Below are 15666 nucleotides of genomic sequence, written 5' to 3' on the forward strand. Positions count from 1 at the left end.
AAGAGTCAGACACGACTGAGCAATCAAAATATTAGAGCTTCCCAGGTGGTGCTAATGGTAAAGAACCTGCCTGCCAATGCAGGAGACATGAGTTTGACCTCTGGGTCGGGAAAGTCCCCTGGAGGAGGGCATGGCAACCTACTCCAGTATTCTTACCTGGAGAATTCCATGGACAGAGGAGCCTGGTAGGCTAAAGTCCATACGGTCGCAAAGAGTCACATACGACTGAAGCGACTTAGCATGTAGCACACATTCACTTATTAAAATGAAAAATGATCATTCTAGGACTTCCCTGGGAGTCCAGTGGTTAAGACTCTGTGCTTCGGATGCAGGGGAACCCAGGATCGATCCCTAATTAGGGAGCTAAGATCTCACATGCTGTGTTGTGCAGTCAAAAATTTTTTAAAAAAGAATAATTTTTGTCCCTGAGTGCTTTCTCACTGTCATCTCCCTTCTATAGAAAAGGATATTGAGGGCAATGATATCAAAGCCTGAAACCATCATCTCCTTTACAGTTGTACAGTGAGGAGGTATAAAGAGCACAAAAATAATCTCACCAATGAACTAATTCCCACCAGCCTTTCTCTGAGTTGATTTATCTGACTTGGGAGGACTCAGCTGAGAGAAGACGGCCCGACTTTTCAGAAACATGCAGGAAAGCACATCTGCATCTGCATTCCAAGATTTAAAAGTAGTGTGGAGCCGCCTGACCTACCTGGAGCTCACGGATTGGATGCTTGCTGCCTGAGGACCTTGCTGGTGTCAGTCTGAGTCCCCAGTGCACTGCCCGTGCCCCTCTCCGCACCCCCAACCCCGAGCCCAGCTCTGTGCCTGACGCATGGTGGAAACCCAAAGTCTGCTGAATAAATAAAACAACTCAGAGTCCGTTGACCTTAGTTCCTGTTTGTTGACTGTGCCACTTTCAGCGTTTCATGGAAACTGAGTCTCAGTCCCACCATCTGTAAAATGGGAATGATAATACTGACTCCATATTTACTTCACAGTATTTGAGCGACTTCACTTTCACTTTTCACTTTCATGCATTGGAGAAGGAAATGGCAACCCACTCCAGTATTCTTGCCTGGAGAATCCCAGGAACGGGGGAGCCTGGTGGGTTGCCGTCTATGGGGTCGCACAGAGTCGGACACGACTGAAGCAACTTAGCAGCAGCATTGTTGTTAAAATAAGATCATGTTTGAGATTTTGTCCTGGTAAGCAAAGAAATCATTTGTATAATGCTCTAAATTTAATTTTAAAAATTAATTTTTTTTAATTTTAAAAATTTAGAGCCTCAAATTTTAAAAAACCCACATACCTGTGCTTGCACATTTATTAAGATGTACCCAAGTGAAATGTGTCAGCTCCTCCTCCTGGATACTGTTTCCTTCACTGGTGTGTAACAATGTATAAGAGCTGACTGAACTGCATAATAAAAATCAAATGCCAGCTTTTTATAGACTTGGCCAAAACAGTGCCACCCAAAACACCATTTTAAATTGCAAGAAATCAGAGGACATTTCATTCATTTGCTTTTTATTGTTGTTGACACATACACTTCAATTTTAATGCTCATTGCAGATCCACATGTAAAGGGGAAAAAAAGGCTCTTATCCTAATCTAGCAGAAAGCAGAGCTATCGGCATGAAGGACAACACAATAACAAAATACGTTGGCTTTTCATCCATACTTATCTAAATTAGAAACATGCTGTCCTTCACAGGGGCTCTAACAACACATGGGCAGAAGCAGTACCAAGGAGGGATAGCAGGTCACATGAATTCCACACTGAGTCTTCACTTTACTCTGGGTCCTTATCTTCATCCGAAAAGTGGGGGACTGACTTCTTTGCAACAACATTGTCCAGTCTCTGTCCTTGTAGATATGGATTGACACTCTGAAAAATATATATGGTTTAGAATCATACGTGAATAACAGATACAGACATCTCACAGAAGAGGTGAACGAGAACTCCTCCTCACCTATTGGGTTAACTAGATAACAGTGGAGCCTACCACCTACCAATTGATGACTTCGGCGCACTAATCAGTACCTCAGTAGGCAGAGAAACACTGACTGACAGATGTATCTACTTACGTCTTTCACACAACACATTATCAGATGCAGTTTGGTCCCACTCCCTTTTTTGGAATAAAGATTGGAAGTGAACCAGCTAATAAACCCTCACTATTAACTTAGATACAAAGCCTCACACGAAACAGAATTATTATCCCATGGCCTTAGAGAAGAGAGAATACAAACTGAATTAAACCATTTTACAAGAAGAGTGTTCTAAAGAAGAGGACAGAATGTAACCAAATGGGAAGAGTGGTCACAGATTACCTGCTGCTGTGACTGACTCTTCCAAAGCAGCATTCCACTTAAAAAGGACTCATCAAGGGCTCTAGCTATCACTGTCACCTTCTCTCAGTCAAATTCAAAAGCAGAAGGAAAGGAAATTATACAGAAAGCTTCTTTATTTATTATTATTTTTTAGGATGTATAAAATTGTGATATTTTACTTTAAAAATTTTTATTGTCATATAGCTGATTAACAATTTAGCTTCAGGAGTACAGCAAATACATATATCCACTCTTTTTTTTTTAAGATTCTCTTCCCATATAGGCCATTACAGAGTAGTGAGTGGAGTTTCCTGTGCTATGTAGCAGGTTCTTACTAGTTACTTATTTTATATATAGTAATGTGTATAGTGAAAATTGCTCAGTTGTGTCCGATTCTTTGTGACCCCATGGACTATACAACCCATGGAATTCTCCAGGCCAAAATACTGGAGTGGGTAGCCATTCCCTTCTCCAGGGGATCGTCCCAACCCAGGTATTGAGCCCAGGTCTCCCACATTGCAGGCAGATTCTTTACCAGCTGAGCCACCAGGGAAGCATAATGTGTATATTGCAGTCCCAATTTATTCTGTCTCCCCCTTATTCCCTGGTAACCGTAAGTTTGTTTTCTACATCTGTGACTCCAAACTACAGAGGTATTACCTTATTGGTCAGAATGGTCATCAAAAATCTACAAACACTAAATGCTGGAGAGGGTGTGGGAAAAAAGGAACCCTCCTACACTGTTGATAGGAATGTACATTGGTACATCCACTACAGAGAACAGTATGGAGGTTCCTTAAAATAACTAAAAATACAACTATCATATGATTCAGCAATCTACTGTTGGGCATATACCCAGAGAAATAATTTGAAAAGATACATGCACTCCAAAGCTCATTGCAGCACTATTTACAATAGCAGGACATGGAAGCAGCCTAAACATCCATCAACAGAGGAATGGATAAAGAAGATGGGGTACATATATACAATTGAATATTATTTAGCTATAAAAAAGAACAAAATAATGCCATTTGCAGCAACATGGATGAACCTAGAGATTGTCTTACTGAGTGAAGCAAGTCAGACACATAAAGACAAATGACACACGATATCGCTTACATGTAGAATAAAAAAAAAGAGTGCAAATGAACTTATTTACATAACTCCTTTATTTTTGACTCAAGACTCCACTGTCTGAAATTCTTTTCATCTGTTTGTATTCTGAATGAGTCAACGTTTTTCCATTCCTTATTTTATATCTATTTTTTGAGGTTTGGATTTGAACTAGGAATTGGAGTTTTACAACAGTATTTAGCAAGCAGACAAAAATTCAAGTTTTGAAAGGTATTTGTTTATTGAGGTTGTCTTCCAATAACTAAACACAAATATAAGAAAGAAACTGTAGTTACAACGTATCTGCAATCCCATGGCACCTCTAGGCCCCATGGATGAATGGAGGCATTTCACAAGAGGTCTCTCTTGCCCATGGGACATTGTCTGCTATGACTTTTGAGCAGACATTCTCCTAAACAGAAGGCCTGGAATCTGAATTTAGTATTTAAAAATGCACTTCCACATTCTGATAGGTAAAAGTATGAATGATGAAAGGCCCAACTTATCCTGCAAAAATGCATCACAAACAAGCTGAGAATTACAAAGTATGCAATGTTCTCATTGATCTGAAAAGTGCTATGTCACCAAATAACAGTACTTTGCTGGGAAGCATCTTTGAAACATTTTTAAAAACTACTTTTTTATATTAGGAATTGTCAACTAGAATGGCCTGGCTTAACCCAGAGAATCATTTCAGAATCTCTGGCTAGGTGGAGCCCGTATGGACTGAAAAAGTATATTCAGTACTACAATTTTTTTTTTCTTAGTAAAAATATATTCTGAAATTTCTAACATATTTAAAAGGATATGAAATATTCATTTAAAAATATTTTTTCTAAGCTATGTTCTTCAATATGATTTTTGAGCATTTAAAAAAATTTGATATTGACATATAGCTGATTAACAATGTTGTGATAGTTTCATGTGGTGAGCAAAGGGACTCAGTCATACATATACATGTATCCCTTCATGACAGTCATGTTTATCAAATACAGAAATATAGGGTTGACAAACTCTTTAAGATAAGTAGCAGATCTCAAATATTAACAAGATACCTCCTAAGAATTAAAAATTTGTTGCCATTTAAAAGGTCATTTATTGACCTTTTCTTCTTGAACCAACTAGGAATTCAACTGGAATTTGAGCAAATTTAGAAAGCTACATAAAACCACCCAAGGCTCCATTGTAATTCTGGGGAGAAGCCTTCCTGGTAAGGGACTGTCATGAGAGCAAGTCCTTCTGCCCAGACCTAGGCCGCAACAAATGAAGCAGGGAATGAAGGAACTGAATTAATGAGGAAGTAAAAGGAGCAATCACTTGAACTTCTTTTATAAATGTCTGAGTACTGAATCCTACATACAAGGTTAATAATAACGATGATGTGTGTGCATGCTCAGTTTCTCAGTTGTGTCTGACTTTTTGGTGACCCCATGGACTGTAGCCTACTAGGCTCCTCTGTTCATGGGGTCCCAGGCAAGAATACTGGAGTGGGTTGCCATTTCCTCCTTCAGGGGATCTCCCTGACCCAGGGATCGAATCCTCGTCTCCTGCATCAGCAGGCATATTCTTTACCACTGAGCCACCAGGGAAGCCCAATAGTGATGGTACTTGGTTTTAAATACCTTCTGAAGAACTCAAGGCACTTAGATATTTACCTTCTCTCTTGGGTGAGAGACTCGCTAGGTCACACAGTTGCTATTTCACAACTGATAGAACCACTGGGATTGGACCCCTGCCTCTGATGACCTCTGGAAACCCAAAGCAGATGCTGTGCTTCACTGGAGAAAGCCCTGATTTTTCACAATAGCAAGCCCATAATTTCTTCATATTGATTTGCATACTGGAGGGAGCCGTCAAAGTCATGAATCAAGATGGGAACATAATCTGAGGTCTGATGACAGGGAAGGTAAGTTCTGTTTCTCCTCCAGACCTGAGAGGCCCCTGGTTTATGGCATGAGCATGGATCTTTGAAGATGTCTGAAAATAGGAAGAACTTGATACCTCTGAGTCAAAACGACCCTATTTTCATAAATTCTCAGCCTTTCCTATGTGGAGTAAGATGAAGCCAAAGTAAAATCCTTTATAACATGTGTCCTAGCCAAATTGAGTTTTGGTCATCACTGGTCTCATACCAAAATGACCTAAATCATGACCTGCAGTCATTAACCAAGGCAGGCCAAGAGGAATAGTGAGCCAGGCAGTAGAGACAATTAAAGCTTCATGCTAAGACACCCATTTCAGTATGGTCACTGTTCTTATTTGGAAATGTCCTTATTGCACCATGGGGAGACATACAAGCCATCTTACTGGTAAATTATGTGTATTCTGAACTCCTGGAATATAATTTCTTGATGTTCTCTCAAGACCACATTACACCCTTCAGACCTTCCCTGCCACCATCTACCACTGAAAACTGTAATCATCCAAGAAAAATCTCTGAAAAACCCCATTAACTCTCTGAACATCTGTTTCCAAAGCAAAGCTTTGCTTCTTGAATAGAAAACTGGTCATGGGTCTTCTGTATTTTGTCAGGCAGCACAGGGGCTTGGAACTTTCCATTTTGGGGGCCTGAGGAATTCATGCTGAGTCCAGAAAACCTATACCTCTTCAAGCATTCTGACTAGATTTGGCAAAACTATTCAGAAAGGCCACAATGACCACTGTCCAAACTCCCCAGTTTTGCCAGGATCCAGGTACTTCCTATTCTAAATAAATAGTCAGTGGCCTTGCGTGTATGGTTTGGTTTGTATATTTTAACTAAGATGGTTACTATCTGGCAGCATTTTATTATGGAACAAGCAGACTTTAACTTTTAAAATCTGATTAAAAAAAAAAAAAAAGCAGGTGGGACTTCCCTGGTGGCCCAGTGATTGAGACTCCATGCTGCCAATGTTGTAGGCAGAAGCAGGTTGTGGGAGGGGCACAGGTTCAATGCCCGGTGGGGGAACTAAGATCCCACATGCTGTTCAATGCTGCCAAAATTCTGCCTCTAAATGGCAGGTGGCCCGGCACTTTTGTCTAAAAAGGCACCAACCACCGGCCACTTGTTCAGTCTCAATACCATCAACTACACTGGAAGCCCAAAGTCAAGTGACATCAGCTTTACAAGAGGAATCACTGTAGTGGCTAAGTGAACAGCACCTTGGGCAGCCCTGGGATGGTGAATAACTAACCCTGCAAATTCCAGTCAGTAAACAAATGAAATGGATCTAGTGGATTTTTACATCAATCTATCTGGACCAAGAAAAAACAGCATGCAGAAGGAATGAGATTTGTTCATGTCATCTTTTGCCCCGACATTTCTTCAAAATTATTGCCTGGAGCAGGCAGTTCAACACTTCCTGGTTCTTGGTTCCAGTTTTTATGTAACTGATGCAGATGGATTTGTGGGCAGTTTCCCCCAGTGGCCTATAGATCCTTTGAGGAAGGACATATACTCCTGTACTCCCCACATCCCTATCTACATCCACGGGTGGGATGCAACTGACTTTTTGTGAGTGCAATGATGGTGGTGGATTTGCCACAAAACTTACTGTGCCAGATGAATAACCAAAAAGGACCTTCTGTATAGCACAGGGAACTCTGCTCAGTGTTATGTGGCAGCCTAGATGGGAGGGGAGTTTGGGGAAGAACGGATACATGTATATGTATGGCTGAGTCCCTTTGCTGTCCACCTGAAACAATCACAACATTGTATAGTAATGCCTGTACTCCAATACAAAATAAGTTTAAAGTTAAAAAAAAAAAAATTAAGCTTGTCCAGTGGGAAAGGATGGGGGAAGGGATAGTTAGGGAGTTGGGGAAGGGATAGTTAGGGAATTTGGGAAGGTCATGTACACACTGCTATATTTAAAATGAATAATAACAAACTTTAAACGATACAATAGACCAGTTAGACCTAATTGATATCTATAGGACATTTCATCCCAAAACAATGAATTTCACCTTTTTCTCAAGCGCACATGGAACCTTCTCCAGGATAGATCACATCCTGGGCCATAAAGCTAGCCTTGGTAAATTCAAAAAAATAGAAATCATTCCAAGCATCTTTTCTGACCACAATGCAGTAAGATTAGATCTCAGTTACAGGAGAAAAACTATTAAAAATTCCAACATATGGAGGCTGAACAACACGCTGCTGAATAACCAACAAATCACAGAAGAAATCAAAAAAGAAAATCAAAATTTGCATAGAAACAAATGAAAATGAAAACACAACAACCCAAAACCTGTGGGACACAGTAAAAGCAGTCCTAAGGGGAAAGTTCATAGCAATACAGGCACACCTCAAGAAACAAGAAAAAAGTCAAATAAACAACCTAACTCTACACCTAAAGCAACTAGAAAAGGAAGAAATGAAGAACCCCAGGGTTAGTAGAAGGAAAGAAATCTTAAAAATTAGAGCAGAAATAAATGCAAAAGAAACAAAAGAAACCATAGCAAAAATCAACAAAGCCAAAAGCTGGTTCTTTGAAAGGATAAATAAAATTGACAAACCATTAGCCAGACTCATCAAGAAACAAAGGGAGAAAAATGAAATCAATAAAATTAGAAACGAAAATGGAGAGATCACAACAGACAACACAGAAATACAAAGGATCATAAGAGACTATTATCAACAATTATATGCCAATAAAATGGACAACGAGGAAGAAATGGACAAATTCTTAGAAAAGTACAACTTTCCAAAACTCGACCAGGAAGAAATAGAAAACCTTAACAGACCCATCACAAGCACGGAAATTGAAACTGTAATCAAAAATCTTCCAGCAAACAAAAGCCCAGGTCCAGACGGCTTCACAGCTGAATTCTACCAAAAATTTAGAGAAGAGCTAACACCTATCCTGCTCAAATTCTTCCAGAAAATTGCAGAGGAAGGTAAACTTCCAAACTCATTCTATGAGGCCACCATCACCCTAATACCAAAACCTGACAAAGATCCCACAAAAAAAGAAAACTACAGGCCAATATCACTGATGAACATAGATGCAAAAATCCTAAACAAAATTCTAGCAATCAGAATCCAACAACACATTAAAAAGATCATACACCATGACCAAGTGGGCTTTATCCCAGGGATGCAAGGATTCTTCAATATCCGCAAATCAATCAATGTAATACACCACATTAACAAATTGAAAAACAAAAACCATATGATTATCTCAATAGATGCAGAGAAAGCCTTTGACAAAATTCAACACCCATTTATGATAAAAACTCTCCAGAAAGCAGGAATAGAAGGAACATATCTCAACATAATAAAAGCTATATATGACAAACCCACAGCAAACATTATCCTCAATGGTGAAAAATTGAAAGCATTTCCTCTAAAGTCAGGAACAAGACAAGGGTGCCCACTTTCACCATTACTATTCAACATAGTTTTGGAAGTTTTGGCCACAGCAATCAGAGCAGAAAAAGAAATAAAAGGAATCCAAATTGGAAAAGAAGAAGTAAAACTCTCACTATTTGCAGATGACATGATCCTCTACATAGAAAACCCTAAAGACTCCACCAGAAAATTACTAGAACTAATCAATGATTATAGTAAAGTTGCAGGATATAAAATCAACACACAGAAATCCCTTGCATTCCTATACACTAATAATGAGAAAACAGAAAGAGAAATTAAGGAAACAATTCCATTCACCATTGCAACGAAAAGAATAAAATACTTAGGAATATATCTACCTAAAGAAACTAAAGACCTATATATAGAAAACTATAAAACACTGGTGAAAGAAATCAAAGAGGACACTAATAGATGGAGAAATATACCATGTTCATGGATTGGAAGAATCAATATAGTGAAAATGAGTATACTACCCAAAGCAATTTATAGATTCAATGCAATCCCTATCAAGCTACCAACAGTATTCTTCACAGAGCTAGAACAAATAATTTCACAATTTGTATGGAAATACAAAAAACCTCGAATAGCCAAAGCGATCTTGAGAAAGAAAAATGGAACTGGAGGAATCAACCTACCTGACTTCAGGCTCTACTACAAAGCCACAGTTATCAAGACAGTATGGTACTGGCACAAAGACAGAAATATAGATCAATGGAACAAAATAGAAAGCCCAGAGATAAATCCACGCACATATGGACACCTTATCTTTGACAAAGGAGGCAAGAATATACAATGGATTAAAGACAATCTCTTTAACAAGTGGTGCTGGGAAATCTGGTCAACCACTTGTAAAAGAATGAAACTAGAACACTTTCTAACACCATATACAAAAATAAACTCAAAATGGATTAAAGATCTAAACGTAAGACCAGAAACTATAAAACTCCTAGAGGAGAACATAGGCAAAACACTCTCTGACATACATCACAGCAGGATCCTCTATGACCCACCTCCCAGAATATTGGAAATAAAAGCAAAAATAAACAAATGGGACCTAATTAAACTTAAAAGCTTCTGCACATCAAAGGAAACTATCAGCAAGGTGAAAAGACAGCCTTCAGAATGGGAGAAAATAATAGCAAATGAAGCAACCGACAAACAACTAATCTCAAAAATATACAAGCAACTCCTCCAGCTCAACTCCAGAAAAATAAATGACCCAATCAAAAAATGGGCCAAAGATCTAAATAGACATTTCTCCAAAGAAGACATACAGATGGCTAACAAACACATGAAAAGATGCTCAACATCACTCATTATCAGAGAAATGCAAATCAAAACCACTATGAGGTACCATTTCACACCAGTCAGAATGGCTGCGATCCAAAAGTCTACAAATAATAAATGCTGGAGAGGGTGTGGAGAAAAGGGAACCCTCTTAACACTGTTGGTGGGAATGCAAACTAGTCCAGCCACTATGGAGAACAGTGTGGAGATTCCTTAAAAAACTGGAAATAGAACTGCCTTATGATCCAGCAATCCCACTGCTGGGCATACACACTGAGGAAACCAGAAGGGAAAGAGACACGTGTACCCCAATGTTCATCGCAGCACTGTTTATAATAGCCAGGACATGGAAGCAACCTAGATGTCCATCAGCAGATGAATGGATAAGAAAGCTGTGGTACATATACACAATGGAGTATTACTCAGCCGTTAAAAAGAATACATTTGAATCAGTTCTAATGAGGTGGATGAAACTGGAGCCTATTATACAGAGTGAAGTAAGCCAGAAAGAAAAACACCAATACAGTATACTAACGCATATATATGGAATTTAGAAAGATGGTAACGATAACCCTGTATACGAGACAGCAAAAGAGACACTGATGTATAGAACAGTCTTATGGACTCTGTGGGAGAGGGAGAGGGTGGGAAGATTTGGGAGAATGGCATTGAAACATGTGAAATGTCATGTATGAAACGAGATGCCAGTCCAGGTTCAATGCACGATGCTGGATGCTTGGGGCTGGTGCACTGGGACGACCCAGAGGGATGGTATGGGGAGGGAGGAGGGAGGAGGGTCCAGGATGGGGAACACATGTACACCTGTGGTGGATTCATTTTGATATTTGGCAAAACTAATACAATTATGTAAGGTTTAAAAATAAAATAAAATTACTTAAAAAAAATAAATAAAATGAATAATAATAATAATTAAAAAATAAAATAAAAAATAAATTCCAGAATGACCAACAAGGACCTACTGCACAGCACATGGAACTCAGCTCAATGTTATGTGGCAGCCTGTATGGGAGGGGAGTTTCGGGCAGAATGGAATCATGTATGTGTATGGCTGAGTCCCTCTGCTGTCTACCTGACACTATCACATACTGTACAGTAATGGCTATACTCTGATACAAAATAACCAGATTGAAAAAGAACTTGGTATGCCACTAAAAATTACATGCTACAGCCTGGAGAAGACATCACAGAAGCCAAGGGCAGACTTTCTAGGCACAGTTATCACTAGGAACCACTGTTCAGCCTCGCCCTCATGCAGGACCGTACATGAAAGGGCTCTGCTACTTTCTGTTACCGCCCGAGGGTAACAGCCTGTCAACTGCCCCGCTCAGAAAGCTCTAGGCATCCCCCAGCCTCACAGCCAGTCAGACGTTACCCTCCGCTTGCGTCTCTGTCCTCCCTTCATCTTCTCATAAAGGAGCTTCTTGTTCTGGAGTTGAGAGAAAAGAAAACAAATGCAGAAGTATGGATCACATTTGGTCAATGGCTATTATATCCTCGGTGTGTCCCCCTGGATATTTGCATACACATATTTTAGAAACAAAACCAGATGAAAGGAGTGTTGTGTCAGAAAGATAGACCACAAGAGAAAAGCCGGTGTTGTGCAGCTTTTAATAAAGTTCTCTGTGATGCCCCAAGGCACACCCATGTCATCAACAATCATATAAATCAGAAAATACGACATTCTAACACACAAGGGGCACTGGAGACCCATCTCCTCACTTTGAACAGCCTTTGTTTAAAACAAACAATTTTATCTTATTTTACTTTAGTGTCTAACTCCCTTTTTATGAGCTGTACACATAAACTGTTCTCTAGAGGAGTGTCTGACTATTAGCAACAATCCTCTATGTAAATAAACGAGACATCTGACTTCTGCAACCCTTCCTCTTGTGGCTTGAGTCAGTGCCCCCAGTCAAGACAATCGGAAAACCATTTGGTCTATAACATTTTTAATAGAGTGAACCTTTTAAAAACTGCCAAAAATCTTCTTGGCAGAAGAAAAGCTATGTTGTTGAGAGGGGTGCAGGACAGGCTCTGTTACCACAGTTTGTATAAGTGTTTCCACATATTTCTGGATTTCAAACACACAGTGGATTTAAATGAGCTCTAGAATATCACATGCACGTTGAATATATTTCCCTTCTATTGGGATTATAAGAGACAGGACACTTAACCTGAAGAGAGAATGGGAAATGGGGAACTGGGGGCTTTCTCAAGTTGTTTACTTTTTTCAAAAATTTTTTTCCATCAGAAGGGAGATAACATATAAAAGAGGTGATTCATCTTACTCTAAAATACCCTGACATTGATTTTTTAAAAGAAGAAGATGACAGAGTTCTGGTAAGGAACAAGTTTATACAACCCTTGTATCTTCTGAGCTGTTTGGATATCAAGTTATTCTTTTTTTTCATGGTAGATTTGGGAATGAAAATGACAAATACCAAGAACGAGGTCATAGTTTTCATGTTCATTAAAATCTACTCCACCCACAATTTACAATGTGTATCTCTTGCCCAACCTCAACTATGCACAGAGGCCGTGCCAGAGTGTCAAGGAGCCTCCACAGCCCCAAAGATCGGTCCTGGCCACAGCCTAAATCTCATGCTCACTTGGAGAACTGATGAGTTTCATCTCAGAAGGGAGAAAAGTGCAGATCATTCACTCGAGGAATGAGGGTATTGCTGTGAGGCTCATTCCTCTGTCTGTGCTTGCCTTTCTGTAGATGGAACAATTCCTGGTGACAGAGAAAGTCCTGGGAATTCATGCCAAAGCTGGGGACAGGGGTTGGGAGATAGAGGGCCAGGAAAGAGGCTCTGTGCATCACTGGGATCAGTTGCCTGAGCAGGAGGGAGGGCACAGGGCCCTCGAGCTAGTACCATGGGGTGGGACAGCCAATCAGCCATGGTCAAGGTCCTCTGCCACCAGCAGGGTAAAGACAGCAGCATCTTAGTTACTCCCCTTTAGAAGGCCAGGGTTATACTCATAAGGGCCTTCATTCAAAGAGAAAAGGAAAGATACTGCAAGCCTTCCTCTCAAAGATGGTCCCTGTATTTCCCTAAGAGTGCAGATGAGGGTGAGCCAGATGCTTTCCTACCCCTGCCTGCCAGTGACCTTGGCATTCCTGATTAGCCCTGCTATTGTATGGATTTGAAGGCAGGGATTGACAGGTCTCCAGTGGGCGAAAGAAGTACACAAAGCCAATGCAAAGAGACCAGCCCCCCTCCTGACACCCATTCCCTGTAGATAGGGTGGGGAGGGGGAGCACTGAGCCTGTTTTCCATGTGAGCAGCAGGTCTGAGTTCACAAAGAGGGCTTTCCATTGTGCCATCAAGATTTTGGACAACTGCCTAGATCTTGGTTTCAAATTCCATTCCTAAATGGAACCAGGGAGGCTTCTTGGAGAAATGTCTGATTCCAGAGCTAGGGCAGGGAAAGTACAAGGATGAATGAAGTTGGGATATCTAATTGGGCCAGAAAGTAAGGAAGTACTCAAAAAGTGATGAGACACCGTGAAAGGAAAGAAAAGCCAGCCTGCAGAGACTCCCACTGGCTAAATCTAGGACAATTTGAACAGCAAAATAAATAATAATAGGAAACAATGAATCTATACTAATAAAAAAAATTTTTTTTTTAATGGGGAACAGGGGAAACTCTTGCTTAGAATAGAATGCCAACCAAGAAATGCCAAAGAATAGTAAGGTTTTTAAATAAATCACCATTTTAAAACTACCATAGTTATCATTATTCTGGTGAGTGCCATCAATGGATACTAAAACTGTTAGTTGAAACTTTAATGGGGACAGAATATTTATACAGTCTTGAAGTAAATCCCCACAGATTAATTATTAATTTCAAAGGGGAAAAGAGTAACTTTACACTGGAGAAACCTGGCAGACACCACTTTGCCCAAGGGAAACACTAAGAAGAACATATCAGAAAGGCATAGCTCATGACTAATGACATGGAAACATGAGAGAAACCCAAACTGAAGAGCATCTGACTCTTCAGACACAATGAGGGCGTGAAAGACAAAGAAAGGCAGAGGGTCCTGTGTCTCATTTCTCCCATGGCTCAGGTTCAAGGCTCAGTACAGCTGCATCCGGTTAAGTAGGAGCCTCTAGTCACCCAAGCTGCTGGTGAAAAGATGTGAAAAGCACTTGGAAAGGAGAAACATGTGCTTTTCAAGACAACTTCTTCCTAAGTGAGTAACACTCAGTAACGAACGTGTGAAGGAGGGGTTGGCTGACACCTATGGTAGCCAGCCTTTTTCTACGGCAGCTCCAGGTGACATATCATCGGAAAGAACCAGTTGTAGACAAGACTCGATAGAACCACCGTACAGGACACACTCTGAGTGCTGAGCCATGGAGAGAAAAGGAATTTACCCATTTTTTAGAGAACTCCTAGAGTCCAGTGTTCTGGTTCAAATCTCAGTTCTGTCAATGATCAGCTCCATGGGGTTAGGCAGACCTTTTAAACTCCCTCTTCCTGCATCCCTGCTTAGTCGCTTCAGTCGTGTCTGACTCTTTGCAACCCCATGGACTGTAGCCTACCAGGCTCCTTTGTCCATGGGATTTTCCAGGCAAGAATACTGGAGTGGGTTGCCATTTCCTTCTCCAGGAGATCTTCCCAACCCAGGGACTGCGCCTGGGTCTCCCGCATTGTAGACAGACGCTTTACGGTCTGAGCCACCAGGGAAGTCTCTAAGCCTGTATTTTCTCATCTGTAAAATGAGCATGATAGGGAAGGGCAGATAGAATGAAATAAGTCACATAAAGTATTTGGCACTGTCTGGCACAGAGTATGTGCTCAACAAATATGACTATTTGCTGTCTTATTATAAAATACAATGACTATTATCATCTTTGTGTTGGACATGACTGAGTGACTGAACTGAACTGAACACCTAATGCAGGGCCTGGAAGTTATATGATGTGTATTTAATAAATGTGTCTGGATGCATTAACAGAGAGAAATGCAGGAAATTAGACAGATGCTGATATTTATGTGAATCACTACTCAAGACTCAGCTGAGCTCCAGCTCAGCTCAAACACAGGGAAACATTACCAGCAAAAAAAAAGGAATCAGGATCTTGTGCTAGCTCTCTTGTGAAAGATGATCCCTTTGCTAATTTACAGGACGGTGGAGCTTGAGACCCTCATTCTTTATGAATGCTAAGGAAAGCTTGGGGACCCCAGCTTAGAAAAGCAAGACATACTCAATTCACACTTCCACATGAGGTGGAACCCATGCTTAACTGCTAGGTGGTAATGAGAAAATAAATGAAGGAAACAAGTTTAAACAGACACATAATTACAAATGAGGAAGGTGTGTGAACATTGCTCCTGGTCATTGATCTGTAATAGTCCTAAACTTCCAGTCTTTAGCTCTGATGTAGACAATGAGTAGCAGTGACTCAAAGGAAAGAAATCAGTATTGAAAAGAGGCAAAAACAATGAGATGGTGGCTGACTTCATACTGGAGTGCTGGGAGTGAGTGGAACATGATGAGAGAAATCTGTAAAGATTTTCAAGAAGAGGGGAGGAACGTT

The 15666-nt window shown here is 40.3% G+C and overlaps 1 protein-coding gene across 8 annotated transcripts in view; it reads right to left on the bottom strand.

Moving 5' to 3' along the window:
* Positions 1-1516: 1516 nt before the first annotated feature.
* SCG5 (secretogranin V) overlaps positions 1517-15666 on the bottom strand; it is a 59132-nt gene continuing 44982 nt past the window's right edge. For 7 of the 8 annotated variants that reach the window (XM_027553471.1, XM_027553470.1, XM_027553469.1 and 4 more), the window contains 2 exons: positions 11487-11540; positions 1517-1894 (listed from right to left, as the gene is read on the bottom strand). In XM_027553471.1, the coding sequence (XP_027409272.1) occupies positions 1799-1894; positions 11487-11540 (150 nt within the window). In that variant the 3' untranslated portion in view covers positions 1517-1798. The remainder of the gene's footprint in view (positions 1895-11486; positions 11541-15666) is intronic. The other variant, XM_027553472.1, reaches the window with a different exon arrangement.

Source organism: Bos indicus x Bos taurus, chromosome 10 (genome assembly GCF_003369695.1).
Source record: "Bos indicus x Bos taurus breed Angus x Brahman F1 hybrid chromosome 10, Bos_hybrid_MaternalHap_v2.0, whole genome shotgun sequence".
Taxonomy (NCBI): Eukaryota; Metazoa; Chordata; class Mammalia; order Artiodactyla; family Bovidae; genus Bos; species Bos indicus x Bos taurus.